Raw genomic sequence first — 18027 nt, 5'->3', positions numbered from 1 at the left:
TCCTGGCCTCCTGGTTTGTCAGCCAGCGTTCTGCCAAATCCAAGAGAAGTTGCTATGTGACAACAAAGTGCTTATTTCTGACCAACATCTGCTGAACGGCATCATTTCTTGCTTAATGGTGTCACTTCCAGCTCTCAGCAGACACAATGAATACTATCTGGCCATCACATGAAACATGTTTGACGCCCCTTAAATGATGTAGGGCGCAATCCTATCCTGCACTGGAACAGGCAAGCCAGGAGGCTTGCGCTGTATCCAGTGCAGAATAGTGGCCATAAGCAGCTCAGCCAGAAGTAAGGGGAAACATTTCCCCTTACCTCTGGGTACGGGCTGCTGGCCCTAATGGGTCTCCTCAGACTTGTGCCACCTCTGGAGGTGGCACAAGTCCGAAGAGAGCAGAGCGACCTGAAGCTGCTCCGTTCTCCCTCCATTCTCTCCCAGCCCTGCCTCCAGTTCCCCGCCTGCCCGCCCCCAGGGCCGCCCACCGCCTGCCCTCCTCCCACCCAGAAACGCTTCCCTCCCTCCTTCTCCCCACCTCCCCCACACCTACCTTTTGTCCTTGCATCAGCTCATCTGAACCGACGCAAGGCACTGGAAGGAAGCCAGTACGGAGGCTTCCATCAGCCTCTGCAGGCTGGTGCATCTTGGAGTACTGGCCTGGCTTCCTCCCGAAGAGGCAACTTGGGGGACTTGGGCCAGCCTAACTACCAGTTAAGATTGTGCCCATAGTTGAATTTCTATTTCTGTCATTATGTTGTAGCTGTTCTTTATTCCAAATTACTAAACTCTTCCTACAGTGTAAAGAAATTTAAAGTTTTGTTAATAAAAAACTACATATACATGAACCTTTGCTTCTGTTCCATTAGACTCATCCTATAATGTCAGTGAATCATACATGCCTATTTTTACTTCTTTATTTGATTTTGGTTTAATCTTCATCCAACTTTTGCTGTGTAATGCCAAGTTGTGCACTGCCAAGTTGTCAATACCTTTAGTTTCTCCAGTATATTAAGCATACTTCAAGTCTAATGCAATATATTCCTCTGCACACGTAGTGACTTTCATAACTTTTATCGAAGCAATTCTTTTGTGGTTTACAAGTGCAGTGCATGGGCATAGATAGCCATAAAACTTTAATTGAGCTGGCTGAGAGAAGATGACTATATACTTTGGTCAGAGATAAATCTGAACATGAAAGCCTACAAAGCCAGTAGACTTCTGTGTTGTAGTGTGCTAAAATGAAAGAAATCAGCAAAATTCAAAGACTTTTCAGACACATCAGCTTATTCCCCAACATATGTGCATTTGCTGTGTGGATTTCACTCAACGTTTGGCCCAATCCTAATGAGGTCCTGTGCCAGCGGAACATGTGTTCCACCAGCACAACTGTCGCAAAAGTGCCATAAAGCACTTGGCGACAACACAAGGCCGAGGCATGTTGGAAGGAAGGACAGAGTCTTCTCACTGGCACCAGCAGTTGTCAGCAGGGGGAGGGCAGGGAGGGGGTTGAACTTGGCAGGGGAAGGGCGGAACAGGGTGGTGACTGTGGCAGGGGTGGACAGATTGAGCCTGGGAGGAAGCAGGATTGGTGGCACTGGCACACACTGCATCCAAACCCCCTTCCTGAGCTTAATCTGTTTGCATGGATCAACATGGACTTGCACCAGCAGTATCACTGGTGCAGGTCCATATTAACCCATTGTGGCTGATGGCACTTACCCCAGGGGCAAGGGGACAAATGTCCCCTTAATTCCAAGGAGACCTCCAAGGGCCAGAAATACCCCACAGGATATAGCATAACCACATGGCAATTTAGGTAGGATTTAACTACTAGTCACAGAATTGCTTGCATTTTAAGACTGTGACATGTTCCCAGTATGCAAATTGCTTTTCTTTTTTTCTGGAAAAAAAATGCTATTTTTTTCCAACCAGTAGGGTCATTACAATGTGGAATGTTGTTTCAAGTATTTGTGATTCCTTGGCAGACTTTTCAACAGTGCCCAAGAAGGAAGGAAAGTATTCATCTTTTTAGTGAGGCTGGCAGAAACTATGTATCTGTAATAAAGTACTACATTACTCCATGGAATCTCAGAAAAATATCTTTACCCAATAAATGTCTTTACCACATTTGCCTCCATTGTACAATAACCACTACTCTCATTCATGTATTTTCATGTGTTCATGTGTTTTCAGTACCTCCTCTTGATTATGGAAGAGTGAGTAAATTTGCCCTAATTGGATGCTGTTTTAACATTTGAAAATATGAGGTGTGTACAGGGATATTATTTCATGGCCTCAGACAAGTGACTATCTGTTAAACCGGTTTCTTTCCTTAACATAGAGATAAATAGCACTAGCTTGTCTTATAGTGCTGTTGTATGGATTACCAAAGCCTAGTTTATACATTATGTGGAGGTCATAATTATCTTCCATATAATGGCTTCTCCACATTGCCACCATACTGTGTAGTGCCATTCATCATATGATTCTTCCACATCATGTGGAGCATTTCTGCACCAGCTAACAACAGGAGGCATACCTTATTTGAAACTCTCCATAACAGAAGAGAGCATACAGTAATAGCAAAGTTGTACAGACCATTTCTAGCTTCTTTCGCATAGTGAAAATAGCATGCAGGCTAAGAACCAGCAAAGAATGTGAAGTACACTGGGCCCTTTGGAAAGCACAATACAAACACTAAGGCCCAAATCCTAACCAACTTTCCAGTACTGACACAGCTGTGCCTATGGGGCATGCACTGCATCCTGCAGTAGGGTGGCAGTCACAGAGGCCTCCCTGAGGTAAGGGAATGTTTGTTCCCTTACCTCAGAACTGCAGTGCCCTTACTTCAGTGCTGGAAAATTGGTTAGGACTGCGCCCTAAGTATTATTATTATTTCAGTATTCCTTGAGGGGCAAATATTAAATATTAAATATTAAATTTAATATTAAATATTAAATTTATTAGCATTAAATTGCCACATTGCATCACTTTGGATTTAAAAGATGTTTAAATATTTGCTCCAAATGAATGGATAACATCTCTGATACACATCAAAGTGCTTTGCTGTCCCCATTGCTTTGAAATAAACCTAATACCAAAGATAATAAACCCACATTGCGTTTTTCGGTTTCAGTCTTTGCTCGTGAGTTCTTTACATCTGAATTCACTATCTAACTCATTGAAATGCTTCCAAAATTGGCCTGAGAGCTTGTTTGAATTTTCATTTCTCACTTATAAAAGGCAATATGTAAGCATTGGTTTGTGTGAAAGCATATTAGTTAAAAATAATATTCTTCTACTAAGCCAAAAAAGAGATATAAACAAGGGTTATAAGAGCATCATGATTATGTTATTGCCCATTTATAGTTCAAAATAAAACTGGTCCCACTGTGCAAACCAGAATTATACAGAATGTCAATTAAATCAACTGTAATCTCCCAGATACATTTTTTATTGCTGGATTCATTAGAAAGGCTCTTAAGGTAATGAATAGTCGTCACTTTTACCAAGGACTGCTGGCTCCTTTATAAATGATGACCACTAAAAATGCAGAAAAGACATTTTAAAATCTGGCTGCATTTAGGCATTTATACTTGAAGTGGCTATAGAATTCAATATGACCTGATGTATTATTAAGCTACACTGATTATTCAGCTACACTGAACATCAGCTGCATAATTTGGAATATATACTGGGCGGGGGAGGGGGGTTAAATAAATAGAGGTACAGTTTTAAAAATAGAAGTGCAGTCTATTTGAACTGTATTTATCCAAGTTCAAGAACTGTTAGTTATAATGTCTTTTGTTTTCTTTCCTATAGCAAGTCCACATGCAACACCATCGACTCTTCATTTTCCAACATCACCCATTATTCAACAGCCTGGGCCATACTTCTCACACCCAGCAATCCGCTATCATCCTCAGGAGACTCTGAAAGAGTTTGTCCAACTTGTCTGCCCCGACGCTGGTCAGCAGGCTGGACAGGTGGGGTTCCTAAATGTAAGGAAGTCATTTTTATTTCTTCGGACATTTTGTTCCTGTATCAGATAATCTTGAAATTGTGTTATTAATTTTTTACACATATAAAGAAAGGCTTTACCTATTCACTGAAAAAAAAAAACTGGCTTTAGTGCATGATCTAACCAAAATTAAGCATTTTGAAGTCTCTGATTATGACTGGAGAAAGTTAAATTAATAGGATTTAGAAGTGTTTCATTTTGGCTGGATTGTGCTCATAATTTATTCTTTTGACATTATGTTAAATATAATTGCTGTTTAACCCAGTTCTCATTAGTGGCTTCATTGCCATGTTAGTGCTTAGTGTAAGAATAGCAGTGCGGACGTAATATTGTATCTTATAATGTTGTCGGCTAACCTAGGGTAACTGATAATGAGACAGCAACCTACATAGAAGCTGCTATCAGCCACCAGTGCCACCGTGTTCCAAGCTGTTTCAGTCTAGAATTGTGTACAGAGGAGCACAATGGGAATGGAAGCTAAACTGGAGACAAACTACCAACTAAACTTCCTCACATAGTAGAAGGATATGATGAACATTTTATAATGGAATTTTAGACAAAGACACCTAATACACATGACTGTACATGTACATTGATTAAAACACTGCTAAAAGGAACCTTGATGTAATCACAGTTGCATCAGGATTTCTTCTTAGTGCTATGATTTAATAGTATGATCCATTTGACTACCCATTGCATCAACAACAAAACCCCCATAGTCACCATAGGAGCACAAGCTACTTAGTGTACTGTCACAGCTACACATATACAGGATCAAGGTGCCCAGTCCTCATGAATTGATAATTCTGGGTCAGTTCATGCTTGCCCACAGAGTGAAGGATGTATATGCAGTAGAGTATGGGTACATACCTTAGACCAGTGGTTCTCACACATTTAGCACTGGGACCCACTTTTTAGAATGAGATTCTGTCAGGACCATCAAAAGTTAAGTCATGACCGGAAGTGACATCATCAAGCAGGAAAATTTTTAACAATCCTAGGCTGCAATCCTACCCACACTTACCCATGAGTAAGTCTCATTGACAATCATTGTTAAAAGAATATACATAGTAGGTTGTTACAAGTACAGGTCTGTAACATTTCCCCAGATGCAGTCACATACCATGGCAGTATCAAGTCTCATAGATTAAAAATTAAATATTGAAATGAATGGGGACCCACCTGGCTCGCAACCCACCTAGTGGGTCCCAACCCACAGTTTGAGAAACACTGCCTTAGACGTTTACACTCTTCACCACTGCGCACCCAATATTTTAAGTGAACTATACCTATGAGCATATACTCCTGTACAAATAATCCCTCTTATATTATTCATTCTCAAAGCATGACTGAATCATGTGAGCCTACTTGTCTGTAGGCTCTAATTCACACAAGTGGTTCCATGTGTTGTGGGGAAAGGTTTGTTAATCCAAGCCTTGATGCAATGTATGCATTCTAGTAGTTGGCACTTAACATTGTAGTTGGCATTTGACATTAAGAAACAACAGTTGATTGATTGCAAGTATTGGAATAGGTTCAAATATTGGATCAACTACAGTATCCTCAGACTGTACAGGGGCCTCAGTATCCACAGACATCTGTTCTTGGACCCCCTGCTGATACAGAAAACCTCAGATAAGGAAATCCATAGTTTTTACCCCTTTAAACCCTCTGGCCACCTCCAGAGAGCTTTCTAAAACCTGCAGAGGTCACATGCATTCACCCACGGCCTCTGCAGGTTGCAAAATGGCCATTATGTCAAAAAAAAAAAAAAAAAACAACTTCCCTGGGCCTCAGAATGCTTTAAAAGGCATAAAAACATTACTTCCAGTTGGAAGTAGCATTTTTCCCCCCCTGCAGTGGCCATTCTGAAACCTGCAGAGGCCACGGGCAGACATGTACGGCCTCTGTGGGCTTCAGAAAGCCCTCTGGAAGTGACCAGAGCGCAACTCCAGTCGCCTTCGGAGGGGACAGGTTGGGCCAGGTCTGGCTCAGTGCAGGTCTGGGGGGCATATCAGGATCCATGGATATAAAATCCATGGATAAACAGGCTCCACCTGCATTAACCAGTTATTGGTCAAATACATAAAGCATTAAAAACCTAGTGACAGAATTATGCTATTTACAAAGACACCTATTTACAGTCTAGAATACACCAGACTTTATTTCCTCCCAGAAGCTTTACAGATCATCATGCCAGATCACTTGGAAGTATATCCTCCCCATAGCAAATATGGTGGACGCATAGATTCATGTCATGACAAACTTCTGAACACTTATGACTTGAATCACTGTGATGGCTGCTCGTTTCAGCTTTCCATTGTGTTGTCACTCCTGGTTCAAGACGCCTGCACACATCTGGTAGGAAAAATTAGGCATTGTGAATTGTATGGTAATACACAGAGAGGGCAGAACCCCTGTGGAATTGCAGGGCAGAAGGTGCCTTCCAACATTACAGACATGTATATACGTATGTGTATTATACATACACACTAAGTATGTGGCCTTAGTTTTACAGAGTAAGGGGCCCTCACTTCTGACATTGCCATAACTGTCACATACAGGCATTTTTGATGTCAAAGAATATTTAAGGGTAGTCACTTGATGGGTAAATTTGACTGGTGAGTTGACTGGCATTCTAACCCCAACATCCTACCCAGCAGCACTGTCTGTGAACCTCTATTAACTTCTAATTCATATTTCGGAATATCACCTGCCAAGGTCCCATAGCAAATTATTCTGCTTCATGCTTTCTGACTTCAGCACTTCCAAGGTTAACAAAATACAGGGACCTTATAATTTTTATTAATTATTTCTTCTAGATAGGAGAGTAAAAACAGCTGTTTCAGATCAGCCACATTCACTTTATTTAAAAAAATGACTTTCTTATAGCACTTTAGATTAAGTTGACCAGTACTTGAACTCAAGAAGATAAAAGTACAGTTTCTTATAGTTTGTAATTCCTGTGAGCTATTATCTTTTCCCCTTATCTCTCTGAAAAATTAAATAGTGTTCCAAGATTTTAGTTGAGCAATTTCAGGTTGTTATTTTTTTTTGCTCAAACAAACTTAAAAATTATCTTCAGGTTATTGGAACAACATTCCATCTGTATGCAGAAATGATTAACTTTGTGTACAACAGTGTTATCTAATATAATACTTGGATGTTTAATGAACAGGAAGGCACTTAACTGCAGAATGATGATAGCCCGGGTTGTTTTTACTCTTTACATTTCTGATATACATAATACTGAAAGTGTATAGAGTTGCTTTTAGCGCCCAGTTTATTACCTGTGTTCTGATGAAAGCCACACTGGTGTCAGTGCTTTGGATCCAGTCTATCAAGTTGGATATAAAGACCCAAGAGCAGAAGGAAAGTGGCCACTAGCTTTGTTTCACAGCCACTTTTCACACAGTGCTGAACTAGGTTGGTTCTATCTCAGTTCTCGTGCACATACTTGTGCAAAAGCTACATTTCATTTCCCCTTTATCTCACAACACCCTACTGCAAGGTGTAAAACATCTTTTTCTATTACTGTTTCTGCATATCTGAGCCCAAAATAAATGTTGATTAACACCTGTGCTCTGCTAACAAATAAATTTTGTGCATTGTCATAAACCAGTATGAACCTAGTATGCATAAAGCAGAGCTCTGCACCCCCAAAAAAGGCCTAATTATAGGAGGAGATTAATTAGAAAAATTACACAAGCATATCTGTGAAATAGCACAAGTTCTGGTGAAGGAGCAAGTTCACATATCACTTCTACGTGAAAATTCCAAGATATAAAAGAAATATAAAGTTTATGAGTGGTTGTGCATCTCTTATGTTGTTAGCTTGCTCTCATACCAGTTGGTTGCCTTCTGCCTACCCAGTGTTAAAAGGTGGCTTAATTCCATCAAATACAGGAAGGCAAAAGTGATGTGGTGTGATGGTGGCTATATTATTTCTTCAAGCTTTCAGCACCATAGAAGTTGGTATTCCTGTAGTCCACACTGGTAGTTTAAAAAAAAAAAAAGTGAATCATGCTGAATTTTTGACTTTTAGTTACTTGTAAGAAGTACCATTAACTTGCAGATGTACCTCTACAAGGAATGCAGTTTCTAAGTCAACAAGAATTTCTCTGTTAATGAAATAAAAGTATCTTAAGTGTTTTTAATATCACTATTAAAATTACAGACACCTGAATCTGCAAATACCATAAATATTTAATTCCCCCACATGTATTTTGTGCACTTCAAAATGAACCTTTACTTTTTATATGTTTAATATTCATCCCATTCCAAAATAATATACAGAATATTGGAAACATTAGCCACAAAATCAGAACACCTCACTCACACACTATCTGTACAGTTGTGTCCTGGTGTAAGTACTACACCCCATTCACCTAAATATGTATGTCATTGTATGGCAGGTTTATGAAAATATTTCATATAAAACTGACAAGTGTAGCAGTTTCTCAGTAGATTGCTAAAAACATTGGAAGTCTGATTTCTACAACTCTTACTGTAATCTACAAAAGGTTTTTTTTTTAATCTTCCTTTTAAAAAAGATTGAATACTTCAGAGTTTTTAATCCATTCAAATTATTATCTTTTTTTACTATCAAACAATATACAGGTGAATGCCACTTTGCGAAGTTCCAACCAGCGATGGGCTGCTTTTGCACCTCCACTCCTGATCCCTGCACACACCCCACAAGCCTCCAAAGGCAAAGGAAGCTCTGCTTCCCTCACCTCCAGAGGCTTTTCTGAGCCTCACAGAGGCAGTGCACTTCCGCGAGGCTCAGAAAGCCCTTTGGAGGCATGGGGAGCACAGCTTCCCTTCATCTTTGGAGGCTTTGTATAGCGTCAGGCCTCACTTGGCAACAAGGGTGCTGGTCCATATCCCTGTAGCTAAGCAATGCACAAGTGTATAAGGATGTACTCTTCAACTCAGTCTTGATCTCAGTGGCTAAATTCTGATGTAGTGTGAAACCACTGTTTGTTCAAACCTTAGTTAAGAATTCACACCATGGTTTAAACCTCCAGATGTACGGTAAGCAAACCGTGGTTTAGATCTGCTTGTCTCTGCTCAGGACTTTGCTTCATATACTCATATGTTCATTTCCATCTCCATGGCGAAGCAACCCTCTTCAGACAAAGCAAGAGCCCTAACTGTGGTCTGTCAGTGGTCTGTGAAATCATATATAATAGCAAACCACTGCTAGTATAACCTATGGTTTGCAAGCCAGTTTTAATTATTTTAGATCATGTAGCTAAATTACAGCCTAATCCTAAACTTCTTGGCGTGCAGAGCTGCTGCGGTGCTGAAAATGGCTGCCACCATATCCTAAGCACACCAGGCAGCCATCAGCAGCTCCTTGGTTGAAGGGTACGTTTGTCCCCTTCCCCCGGGTAAGGAAAGTAGCCCTGCAATGGGCCTGCTTGATTATGCGACAACCCTTGGGCTGGTGCAGAATCAAGAGCCTCTGTGTTGGGAGAAGATGCAGAACCTAACAGAGAACTCAAGATCTCACCCTCCTCTCGCCTGCTCCCTCCCCCCACCAAGTCTCCTTCCCTCCCTCTCCCCATGCCCCCACCTACCTCTCCACCGCCCAGCAGTTCTGGCAACTGCCAAGTGGCAGAGCACTGGCTTTTCACTGGGAGAACACTGGCTTTCCAGCTCTAACTTCCACAAGCTCTAGCTTTCCACCAGCTCTGGCTTCCACCAGCTGGGGCTGGGCTAGCTCTGGCACTGTACCGGCACTGAGGCCTCGCAAATGTGCCTAATGTGCAAATGGCACATTTGGGACAGTGCGCGCCAGCAGTGAGCTGGCGAACACTGTTTAGGATCAGGCTCTTAGCCTTGGCTTGTGGGCAGGTTCAAACATTAAAACAAATCTTGGTTTGGTAAAAAAAGAAAAAAGAAAAAACCCACAGTTTAGTGTTGTGTCAGCCAATGAGGAAGATTGTGTCCTACTGATTTAGAGCCAGGTAGCACATTCCACTGAGAGATCCCTTGAAACTCTGTGTGGTGACTATTTCATTTCTCCTAGTAGTTGGTCTGAGGTCCAGAAAACTATAGATCAATAGCAACACTGCTATAAAGGCACAGTTTGGGCAAAGATGACTTAGGTCTACACTTGTCCAGATTTTTGTATTAAAAATTCCTGAAGTTTGAATAGAATAGAAAAGCAATAGTTGAATTTGAGAGTCTTAGCTGAATCACAGGGTTGTTTTTTTTAATCATGTGGTTATGAACTTTTGAAACATATGTGGATCCCAGATCCTTACATGTATATCTCATATAATAAACTGTACTTTATTACCGTTACTTGGAGGTTCTGCCCTTACACACATGATGCAAACTTTCATGAATTTGATAGGATAATTTATGTCATCAGTTTATATATATGAAGATTCTTGTATCCTTCAACTAGTGCGTTTGCTTGTTGTTTTTTTAAATCATTGCGCAATCACAGGATTGTACAAGAAAATTTTAAGTGACTTTCTTATTAGCAGAGGCAGCTAATAGCTTTTTTTTCTCTCTTGTGTTTTGGCAGCCCAATGGTAGCAGCCAAGGCAAGGTGCACAATCCATTCCTTCCTACCCCAATGTTGCCACCACCACCTCCACCACCAATGGCTAGGCCTGTGCCTCTGCCGGTGCCAGACACAAAGCCTCCAACCACGTCGACAGAAGGGGGTGCCACCTCCCCCACTTCACCAAGTAAGTACAGCTGCAGGGGAAACAAAAGGTAATCAGGACTGTTTGCAGCTTTATCAACCATTTGTTCATCGTTCTCTGTAGTGAAACACAAACGCAGCATGTAGCGGTGGGAGCAAACGGTGATAGTGAAATGAAAACACATCACACTGCTTTCTTCTAATAATAATTTTTGTTAAAAAATGCAAAAAACCTGTTTTAATTGGTTGTTATTTATTATTTAGTGGGGGTGTATGAGTAATGACTGTGGCAGCATTTTCTGACTCTATACCACCTATATCACCTACCTGTTACACTTTTAAAGTGATTGTAATTATAATATAAATGTTGAATAAAAATACATAATGCCACTTCCTGCACTTTGGAAAACACCGAAATCCACGAAAAAAAAACCAGAACCATTTCTCCCACCTCTAGCAATAAGAACTTTCCTTACCTGTTGTTAGTTTATTTATACTGTACTATCTATGTGCATGGTACTTTACAAAGAAGTAGGAGACTGATCTAGAACTAGAACCAAAGGGTACAAACTGCAAGAGAGGAGATTTTGATTAGACATCAGGAAAAATTCCTGACGGTCAGGGCAGTTCGGTGGTGGAACAGATTGCGAGAGAGGTGGTGGACTTTCCCTCACTGAAGATATTCAAGCAGAGGCTCGACAAGCACCTGTTGGAGATGCTGTAAGAGGATTTCCTGCCTAAGGCAGGGGTTGGACTAGATGACCTATTAGGCCCCTTCCAACTCTATGATTCTATGATCCCTGCTCCAAAGGATTCAGTCTAAAATTAACACACAGTGGTCAACAGTTGGCAATATGCTCACCCAGTGCATTGTTTATAGCTGCAAAGCCCCTTAAGGCAGAGGTTCTTAAACTTTCTCTGTTCACGGCTCCATTGGTGCCTCAGCAATCTTTTCATGGTTCCCCTAAAGTTCCATCATTGTGTTTCCCTTGGAAATTTAAAATACCCTGTGGCACACCTGTGAGTTTGCAAGGCACTCCTGTGAGTTTGTGCATTCCCCAATTTGGGAACCATAGCCATAAGAGTACAAAAACAAAAATACCAAGATTGATTCCTTGTGGACAAAAATTCCAGGATAGATATAGTTTTTTGACTGAGGAGTTTTAGGGTTGCCGTTTTGCCTTTGGGATCTAAGTATGAAAACTGTTCAACAGTAATTGGAATTCAAGCCAGCACAAATGCCTCTAACCTCAGAAACCAGGGTTCAGCAGTGCATATTGACCCATGATCCCAAATATTTTTGAACCTGTCTCGTGAGATATGGAAAGTAATCTGCTTGTGTAATCATTAAAATATATTTTGCTGTATGCTCACTACTGTATGCCCACTACTGCTTACTTGAAGTTACCTGCTGCCATTCCTGCCTGCCCACACCTGCTATGATGTGGGATCTTGCTCTCCTCCGAAAGAGATCAAGGCAAGATGCAGGGCCAGTTTACAGCCTGATTCTGATTCTTCCATTAGCAGCAGCCAGAATGCCGCTGTTTCCCCAGCTGGGACGATACAGTGGGGTGCTCTGGCTGTCCCTAATGTAAACATTGACAGAGGACTTTATCATCCCTCAAGGAGAGAGAGAAGAAATCCAGGAGAATAAAGTGACAATATTTTTATACTCTGAAAAACGACACACACTAAAGCAGCAGCAGTGCCACCTGGTCATGTTGAGTCAGGTGATCAGTGCTTAATGGTAAAAATAGCATAGTAGGAAAAAGATCACTGCTCAAAATTTATAATTGTCTTATCATTCATTATATTTATTTAAAATTATTCTACCTGCAAACAAAATTCAAAGCAGCCAACAGGCAAATAATTAAAAACAATAGCAAAATATAATACTGATTGGGCATTCTATATCCGAAGTGCTTGGGACCAGAAGTGTTTTGGATATCAGAATTTTCCATATTTCAGAATACTTGTACTTGCATGATCAGTGCAGTCACTCTTTCTGTCTGCCTCCCAGTAAAGGTGGGAATAAGGCCAGACCAGTTAGCAAGATCAGCACAGCTGTGGATCAGCTGATCAGCAGGCTGCACAAGGGCAGAAATGAAATGATATCAGCATTGCCTCCAATCAGCCGATCAGTGCAGTAGTGGTCAGGCTGGAACAGACCCCACAGCCTCTCCCAGTGAGTGGCCCCTCTGAGGAGGCCCCTGGGTGGGCCCAACTGGTGCGGTATGCCCTTCCTCTTGTTTTCTACCTTAAAACTTGTCATGTTGAGTGTCATTTTGGTGCTCAAAAAATGTACAGATTTCAGAACACTCTGGATGTCAGAATTCCAGATTTGGGATGTTCAACCTGTATGAGTATAATTTATAATATTTTTTTCATGAATTGGCAATTACCTTTGCAGGTTGCTTGCCCTTTGTGCACCACTAAATTTGCTTACCATTGTATTTATCTATTGTATTTATTTAAAAAAATTCATTTCACTTCATCATGCAAAAGCTTACCATGTTGGGTAAGATGGCACTTGTGGGGCAGGGGAACTTATTTGATCCAGACTTCGTTTTAACTCTGAAGCCATCAATTGTTTAGTTGCATAATTTACTGTGTAGTGTAATTTCCTAAATATTGGAACTTTATGTTCAATTTACTTTCTGTGTACTGGGAAGAATACAAATTATGTTTCAACAGTATAATTTTCCTAGATCCATAAGGAAAGCATAATGTTATACGCATAATGTTATATGCATTAGTTAACCCTTGCTAACTGAGTAAGAGGCACTTTTTCAAGTGGGTGTTCCTCTTTTATTTAGCAAGGGGGGAGTAACTGGCCCTCCTCACCCCAGCAGTGTCTTTTCTAGTGGCTGCCTGCTGGTGTTCTTTTGCATCTTTTTAGATTGTGAGCCCTTTTCAGTCAGGAAGCCATTAGTTATTTGATTTTTCTCTGTAAACCGCTTTGTGAACTTTTTGTTGAAAAGCGGTATATTATTATTATTAATAATATACAAATTAATAATAATAATAATAATAATAATAATAATAATAATAATAATAATAATAATAATAATAATAATGAACAGCTGATCAATAATCATTGAAATTTCTCATTTGGCATCTAGTAAAGTTAATTCAAATTCTCTAGATTATCTGATTCAGATGTTTTAAGTTTGACTATACTTGTTGCTTTTTAAAATCTTCTACTTTTTCTTTTGAGCTGATGAATTTGTTCCTTTATGCAATGTATTTTGTTTATTATTATCATACAGATATTTTAATTTTTAAAAGATTTTAAAGTGTTATTTTTATTTATTCCTGCTATAGCCCTGAAAGTATAATTGCTTTTCAACCTTTACAATATATAATTATTATCCCATTTTGCAGAAGGAACTAAGCACAATGGTCTTTGTTTAGATGATCATGAATGAACTGCAACAAATTTCAGGCTTGTGCACTTCCCCTACCCTCCTGCCATGCACTGAAAGCTTTTGCTTTCACTCTAAGTACATAGTGCCGTTTCCTGTTATATATGAAGTCTGGAAACTATGATTTGTTAACTCAGGTTTGAAAAAGCCTGAAAATCAAATCATAGTTTGATCCTGGTTTAATATCCTGGCTAGTTCTCTAGTTAACAAACCATCTGTACATCTGTAACGTGAAACTACACTGTGCTCTTAAAGTAATAACAAAATTTGTCACACTCCTTCTTTCGTGCATGGACAAGGAACAGAGGATTGAAAAACTCAGGAGCCTGAGGGCAGAATTCTGCCTTGACACTGCCTTGACAGTGCAGTTCCTGGCACTGGCCCAAGACTGTTCTAAACGTGCCATAAGGCATGTCTGCCACAACTTGTGTGTTGGAGTGGCAGGCGCGAGGATATGCACCAGCCTCTCTGCATCAGAGCAAGCCCCAGGACCGGTAAGTTCACACCAGCATTTCCTGGCCAATGCAGGGGTCGGGGGCAGGTGGAGGGTGAGAGAGAGAGGTGTATCTGGGAGGGAGAGAGGGCCTGTGGGTGGGTGGCAGGTGTGTGTGGGGATGGGCCAGGATTCAGCACGAATGCCAGATCCTAACCCTGTTCCCGGGCAGGCATGGCAGCTCCGGGCTACTCAGATCTGTGCTACCTCTTTAGGTGGTGCAAATCCGAGTAGTCCCACTGGGTCTGCTGCAGCTTTACCCAGTGTAAGGAAAAGCAATTCCTCTTGTCCCGGGCTGAGTCACTTTTGGCCCCAACCTTGCATTGGATATGGGGCAAGCCTGCCGGTTAGGATTCGGCTGCCTGTCTCATTACACTTCATTCAGAGTAGTTTGAGCCAAAGTTTAGATGTTCATCTGAGCCAAGCCAGTGAGTTGCCCGAGGCCAATGGGTGAGTTAATAGCTAAATACTTGTTAGATCTATGAACTGCAGTCCATTTGAAGCTCAATGTTCACACTGTACCACATTTACCCTCAATAGTGTTTGGAGCCAAGTATATGAATAAAAGTATCTCACATTTGTTCTTTATTTTCTTTTCCTTCCTCTATATGAGTGCATATTAATAATAGGAATGTTTATAAAGCACTGTTTAAATTTAGATAAGCACCTGCTTTGGCAGCCAAGAAGCTAGTACGCACATTATTCTAGGTTTGTTGCTAAAAGTTTATGTAGTTAAATTATTTTGATATCCTGGCCTCATGTGACTGGACCCTAAGTGCTTTAAAAGTGCCTGCCCCTGGCAAACCAATTGTGAGAAGCAACTTCTGCTTGCAAAGCCAAACAGTTTTGCTTACCTCCAGAAACTCATTTTACGGGTTGAGTCTCAATATTCCTTTAAGGTTCCATTACCAGAACACACAAGGGACACATTTTTTGGATTACAAAAGTCCCATTAAAACAAATCCATTTAAAAAACAATGTCCCTTTGCTAGGCGATTTAAAAACAGCCTTGCTTACCTTTGTGATGTAAGACAGAGTCATTAGGTAGACAATCCATCAGTCAGTCTCTCTCTAGGCTCTTAGAAAGGCTTCACTTCCCAGAACACCAGCTCTTAGAAAGGCTTCACCCAGAGCACATAGCTGGGAAAGAATGCAAAGTGATTATCATTCTTTCACATGCTCAAAGGGAAGGGAGTGGTCGCTTGCCTTGAAGTGATTTTAAATGCCTGGAGAGAGAATGATTGATGGCTATTGTGCAAATAAAGAATAGAGATATTCTTCCACACTGTGTGTACACTGCATTACAGTTGGCATCCTTTAGTCTCGGAAGACTATGGTATCACGCTCTGAATGGTGGTTAGTGTCCTCTCCAGTGCATGAACCTGGGTAAAGTAGATATGGAGGATAGACTGTTACCATACAGCAATCCCCCCCCTCCACGTCACTGAAATGATCCAATGGAAAGGCAGAAGCCAATACGGTTGGTTCCAGCGGCGTCGCAGGAGTTGCCAGAACATGACTGTATACAGCCGTAAACTGCCTCAGGGACTCTGGCTCCAGATTTTGCCTCGAGGTTGTCTCCTGAAGCCTTTTCCATAACTGGGTATAGCCACAAGGCAGTGGAGGTTTGGGATCAGAGTTTTCCTTCTCTCAGATAAGCTGCCTTCCCAGGCTAACGAGTCCCATCTACCCGGTGGCTGTTTAGTCGCCTCTTATGACAAGTACAGCCAAACTGAGGGCCTATTCTTAGCCCCCAGCCCCCAGGGGGTACAGGGGGTACACTGCATTACAGTAGCTAAATACAGAATAAAAATTAAAGTAAATTCTGTGACCTGTATAAATTAGGCTTAGGTGTATGATGTGCATCATTTGTTTGTGCTGCTTTTGACAAGCAAGGCAGGAAGCTATGTAGAGCCCTAAAATCTTATCCTCATTAGCTTCCCTTTTTGTTCCTTATATTTCACCAAGTAAATGTCCATGTCTGTCATCGTAATGCTTATGGACTAGAAACTTGAATTTTTAAAATAATATGCAATTCTCAAGACTGTAAATCTGCATCTAGTAACAAATTATAATTAAATAGCTGTGCAATCAAAAGATTACAAACATATATTTGTGTCCTAACAGCTTGCTTCCTGGAGCCTGCAGATGGTAACGATTCATAATTATAACTGGTATTAATTAAACTTTGACAAAGTGAATTAGAGGTGTATCATATAGAAAGAGAAAATTAAAATCAGGTGAGGATATAGATCTGCTCTCTTCTGTGGCAAATTCAGAGACCATGGTTTTGACCACAGACTTGCTGCTTGCTCTTTGGGCCAGATGGTTTTCCTCCACATCTGTAGAATGGTGCTGATCTTTCATTTCCTACATGTAGGCATTGTTCTTAAAGCATTTGGTTGGCAGAAGTCCATTTTCTAATGTTTGCAGCATGTTGTACTGTGAAAGGTGTTGATCCAGTACACAATTATTATCTCTTAGATTTGTTGCATCAGGTTTTGTTTGCATCATAGTGGAGGTGTTTGAAGGGGATTACATGTTCACACTAGTTATTATCAAAATAGCATATATTCATATCATGCACTTGCACATCTCTTTTTTCTTGTGAAAAAGAAACTACATGCTATATTAGATTACTGCTGCCTGGAATTCTGCTTTGCCAGCAGTCATCCTTGTTGACTCTTTGAAAGTTATCATTCTTTCAGAAAACTTGAAAATTTTAAGACTACACTTCATGTCACAGAAAATTCAAATTAATTCGTACTAAAGAAGTTGCTTATGGTTTGTCCCTTTACTAGTTCCATATACTGAGCTACCTTCGAATTCAGTATTGTCAGCAGATGCAGAAGGCCTCAGGCAGAGATCCTCCCTACCTCTGTTACCCGAGATCATTTAATTTGAGATGTCACAGATTACATTTAAAATATTATGCATGTAAAATAGGTGCTGTAACATTAGGGATGGGGCTGTAGCAGCTCAATAGTAGAGTCATTGCTTTGTATGCAGAAGGTCTCTGCTTCAGTCCCCAACATCTTCAAGCAGGACTGGGGAAGACTTCCTCTAAAACAGTGTCTCTCAAACTGGGTTGGGACCCATTAGGTGGGTAATGAGCCAATTTCAGGAGGGTCTCCATTCATTTCAGTATTTTATTTTTGATATATTAAATTTGATGCTAATATGTTATGTCTGCGTGACTTCCTCTTTGCCGACGATGCAGCTATCACTACCCACTCTGCCAAAGATCTCCAGCAGCTCATGGATCGTTTTAGAAAGGCCTGCCAAGATTTTGGACTGACAATCAGCCTGAAGAAAACACAGGTCATGGTTCAGGATGTGGACTCACCTCCCTGCATTACAATCTCTGCACATGAACTGGAGGTTGTCCATGACTTTGTGTACCTTGGCTCAACGATCTCCG

General features: G+C 40.8%; 1 protein-coding gene across 4 annotated transcripts in view; it reads left to right on the top strand.

Moving 5' to 3' along the window:
• Positions 1 to 18027, top strand: part of NFIA (nuclear factor I A) — a 367330-nt gene that overhangs the window by 305169 nt on the left and 44134 nt on the right. For 3 of the 4 annotated variants that reach the window (XM_066626587.1, XM_066626588.1, XM_066626584.1), the window contains exons 8-9: positions 3823 to 4001; positions 10566 to 10731. In XM_066626587.1, coding sequence (XP_066482684.1) covers positions 3823 to 4001; positions 10566 to 10731 — 345 coding nt within the window. The remainder of the gene's footprint in view (positions 1 to 3822; positions 4002 to 10565; positions 10732 to 18027) is intronic. The other variant, XM_066626585.1, reaches the window with a different exon arrangement.

This window comes from Tiliqua scincoides, chromosome 4 (genome assembly GCF_035046505.1).
Source record: "Tiliqua scincoides isolate rTilSci1 chromosome 4, rTilSci1.hap2, whole genome shotgun sequence".
NCBI classification, from domain to species: Eukaryota; Metazoa; Chordata; class Lepidosauria; order Squamata; family Scincidae; genus Tiliqua; species Tiliqua scincoides.
This window is presented reverse-complemented; position numbering and strand designations above follow the sequence as displayed.